A 4539-nucleotide genomic window follows, 5' to 3' on the forward strand; every position below is an offset into this window, starting at 1 on the left:
AAAAACGGGACAAAGTTTTGGTCAAATCTTGACTACGCGCAAGATATACAAAGACTTACTTGCAGGATCTCATGATTCGACTGGTGTTGTGCCTATCTATTTTACTGTATGAATGACACTGCCCTCTGCAACCAAAACTAACCACTCTAGCAGAAGCACACCGATCTTGAAATATCTCGGGCGGATGAATTGTTAAGCGAACTACTTGAATTTGACATTTGTCTCTGTTAAGTACCCCTGATCTTAAATCCATGGCAACTGACGAGGCGGAGATTGTCAGGAACACCAGAATTATTAAACTGTCTGAAAATATAAACATTGGGAAGGATTAACTATATACATTAATTTGGAAGAAATTTTAAAACAGAACCTGAAACATTTTGTTATAATATTTCTATATCACTCTACAATTGATGTATTGAGCACTATTTTAACAGTGGTATTTCTATATAGCTCTACAATTGATGTATTGAGCACTATTTTAACAGTGGTATTTCTATATAGCTATACAATTGATGTATTGAGCACTATTTTAACAGTGGTATTTCAATATAGCTCTACAATTGATGTATTGAGCACTATTTTAACAGTGGTATTTCTATATCACTCTACAATTGATGTATTGAATACTATTTTAACAGTGGTATTTCTATATCGCTCTATAATTGATGTATTGAGCACTATTTTAACAGTGGTATTTCTATATAGCTCTACAATTGATGTATTGAATACTATTTTAACAGTGGTATTTCTACAACATTCTACAGTTGTTGTATTTACCACTATTTTAACAGTGGTAATTCTACATCTCTCTCCTTATTGAAAACATCCATATACTTTTGTTACTGATGCACCATAATACATTTCGTACAATCCATATCCTCATTTATCCTTAATTCCTCCCTTCACCCATCCACCCATCTATCCATCTATCGATCCTTTCATCAGTCCCTCCTCCCATCCATCTATCCATTTATCAATTCATTCATTCATCTTGTTTCATCTCTCAATCATTAATCGTGTCGCCCATTGATTCACCGCTGTATGATTAGTTCTTGGTTTGATAGTGATAATAATTTCTTCCCACTATGTAATTATTATGTATGTCTTCTCGACTGATTTAGAGATCTGTGAGAACGGAAATGAAGAAATAGAGAGAATAATTAGCAGGGAGAATGGTAGACAAGATTTCTTCATTCTTCCATTATAACACTCTCTATTCAGCTATACTCTCCAGTCAGTTATACTCTTACCGAGCTGACAAACCTTATAAACATTGTTAAAGACCATGTTTCGCCACTTTAGGGTGTTGATTAGGACCATAAATATAAATAATGTAAATAGTCTTCAGAAATACAAGAACTGGATGTCAAGAGTATAATTTCTCCAACAATACATGAAACTTGAAATTTCACTTTCTATTTCTTATCATATCTTTTCTATATATTGCATAGTCTCAAGAAAAGACGAGTCGTCATTTTAACTTTCAAACTTTATATTAGTCTCTTATACTATATTAATTCTGTGGACTCTCTGAAAAATGATATCGAATTGACCGACTTAAATGCCAATGAACATTATTTACTAAGGAATTGACAAACACAACTTTATCAAGGTAGTAGGTCCGTAAAATACGAAGTTCGTTATACCTTGATATTGTTAAGATCCCCCCGATTATCGAGGGCTTTCTGCCAGAATTAGTTCTGGCACGATATATCGGTGAATCGTATCGTGAGGTCGTGTATCGATACTTTATACGAAAGTGTGAAGTTTTATTAGTTGTTTTATAATATAACAATTAGTTTCACTGAAAACTTTTTATAAGACAGTTGACACTAACCAATTCTATCAACTATATTACCAAATATCACAGTTATAAAGTTATAAATTAATATATATAGAAACTATCTATAAGACAGTTGACACTAACCACTTCTATCAACTATATTACCAAATATCACAGTTATAAAGTTATAAATTAATATATATAGAAACTTTTTATAAGACAGTTGACACTAACCAATTCTATCAACTATATTACCAAATATCACAGTTATAAAGTTATAAATTAATATATATAGAAACTATCTATAAGACAGTTGACACTAACCACTTCTATCAACTATATTACCAAATACCACAGTTATAAAGTTATAAATTAATATATATAGAAACTTTGTATAAGACAGTTGACACTAACCAATTCTATCAACTATATTACCAAATATCACAGTTATAAATTAATATATATAGAAACTATCTATAAGACAGTTGACACTAACCACTTCTATCAACTATATTACCAAATATCACAGTTATAAAGTTATAAATTAATATATATAGAAACTATCTATAAGACAGTTGACACTAACCACTTCTATCAACTATATTACCAAATATCACAGTTATAAAGTTATAAATTAATATATATAGAAACTTTTTATAAGACAGTGGACACTAACCACTTCTATCAACTATATTACCAAATATCACAGTTATAAAGTTATAAATTAATATATATAGAAATTTTTTATAAGACAGTGGACACTAACCAGTTCTATCAACTATATTACCAAATATCACAGTTATAAAGTTATAAATTAATATATATAGAAACTTTTTATAAGACAGTTGACACTAACCAGTTCTATCAACTATATTACCAAATATCACAGTTATAAAGTTATAAATTAATATATATAGAAACTTTTTATAAGACAATTGACACTAACCACTTCTATCAACGATATTACCAAATATCATAGTTATAAATTAATATATGTAGAAACTTTTTATAAGACAGTGGACACTAACCAGTTCTATCAACTATATTACCAAATATCACAGTTATAAATTAATATATATAGAAACTTTTTATAAGACAGTGGACACTAACCACTTCTATCAACTATATTACCAAATACCACAGTTATAAAGTTATAAATTAATATATATAGAAACTATTTATAAGACAGTTGACGCTAACCAGTTCTATCAACTATATTACCAAATATCACAGTTATAAATTAATATATATAGAAACTTTGTATAAGACAGTGGACGCTAACCACTTCTATCAACTATATTACCAAATACCACAGTTATAAAGTTATAAATTAATATATATAGACACTATTTATAAGACAGTTGGCACTAACCACTTCTATCAACTATAGTACCTAATATAACAGTTATAAAGTTATAAATTAATATATATAGAAACTATTTATAAGACAGTAGACACTAACCACTTCTATCAACTATATTACCAAATACCACAGTTATAAAGTTATAAATTAATATATATAGAAACTATTTATAAGACAGTGGACACTAACCACTTCTATCAACTATATTACCAAATATCACAGTTATAAATTAATATATATAGAAACTTTTTATAAGACAGTGGACGCTAACCACTTCTATCAACTATATTACCAAATACCACAGTTATAAAGTTATAAATTAATATATATAGAAACTATTTATAAGACAGTGGAGGTTAACCACTTCTATCAACTATATTACTAAATACCACAGTTATAAAGTTATAAATTAATATATATAGAAACTTTGTATAAGACAGTTGACACTAACCACTTCTATCAACTATATTACCAAATATCACAGTTATAAAGTTATAAATTAATATATATAGAAACTTTTTATAAGACAGTGGACACTAACCAGTTCTATCAACTATATTACCAAATATCACAGTTATAAAGTTATGAATTAATATATATAGAAACTATTAAAAGACAGTGGACACAAACCAGTTCTATCAACTATATTACCAAATACCACAGTTATAAATTAATATATATAGAAACTATTAAAAGACAGTGGACACTAATCACTTCTATCAACTATATTACCAAATATCACAGTTATAAAGTTATAAATTAATATATATAGAAACTTTTTATAAGACAGTTGACACTAACCAGTTCTATCAACTATATTACCAAATATCACAGTTATAAAGTTATAAATTAATATATATAGAAACTTTTTATAAGACAATTGACACTAACCACTTCTATCAACTATATTACCAAATATCACAGTTATAAATTAATATATATAGAAACGTTTTATAAGACAGTGGACACTAATCACTTCTATCAACTATATTACCAAATACCACAGTTATAAATTAATATATATAAAAACTTTTTATAAGACAGTTGACGCTATTCACTTCTGTCAACTATATTACCAATACCACAGTTATAAATTAATATATATAGAAACTTTTTATAAGACAGTGGACACTAATCACTTCTATCAACTATATTACCAAATATCACAGTTATAAATTAATATATATAAAAACTTTGTATAAGACAGTGGACACTAACCACTTCTATCAACTATATTACCAAATATCACAGTTATAAATTAATATATATAGAAACTTTTTATAAGACAGTGGACACTAATCACTTCTATCAACTATATTACCAAATACCACAGTTATAAATTAATATATATAAAAACTTTGAATAAGACAGTTGACACTAACCAGTTCTA

The 4539-nt window shown here is 27.6% G+C and overlaps 1 protein-coding gene across 1 annotated transcript in view; it reads right to left on the bottom strand.

The window, feature by feature from the left end:
• Positions 1-1277, bottom strand: part of LOTGIDRAFT_175598 (hypothetical protein) — a gene marked incomplete at both ends in the record, with an annotated part of 4005 nt that extends 2728 nt beyond the window's left edge. The window contains 2 exons of the mRNA XM_009057886.1: positions 236-303; positions 1267-1277. Coding sequence (XP_009056134.1) covers positions 236-303; positions 1267-1277 — 79 coding nt within the window. The remainder of the gene's footprint in view (positions 1-235; positions 304-1266) is intronic.
• Positions 1278-4539: the final 3262 nt, after the last annotated feature.

The sequence above is a fragment of the Lottia gigantea genome (genome assembly GCF_000327385.1).
Source record: "Lottia gigantea unplaced genomic scaffold LOTGIsca_314, whole genome shotgun sequence".
NCBI lineage: Eukaryota > Metazoa > Mollusca > Gastropoda > Lottiidae > Lottia > Lottia gigantea.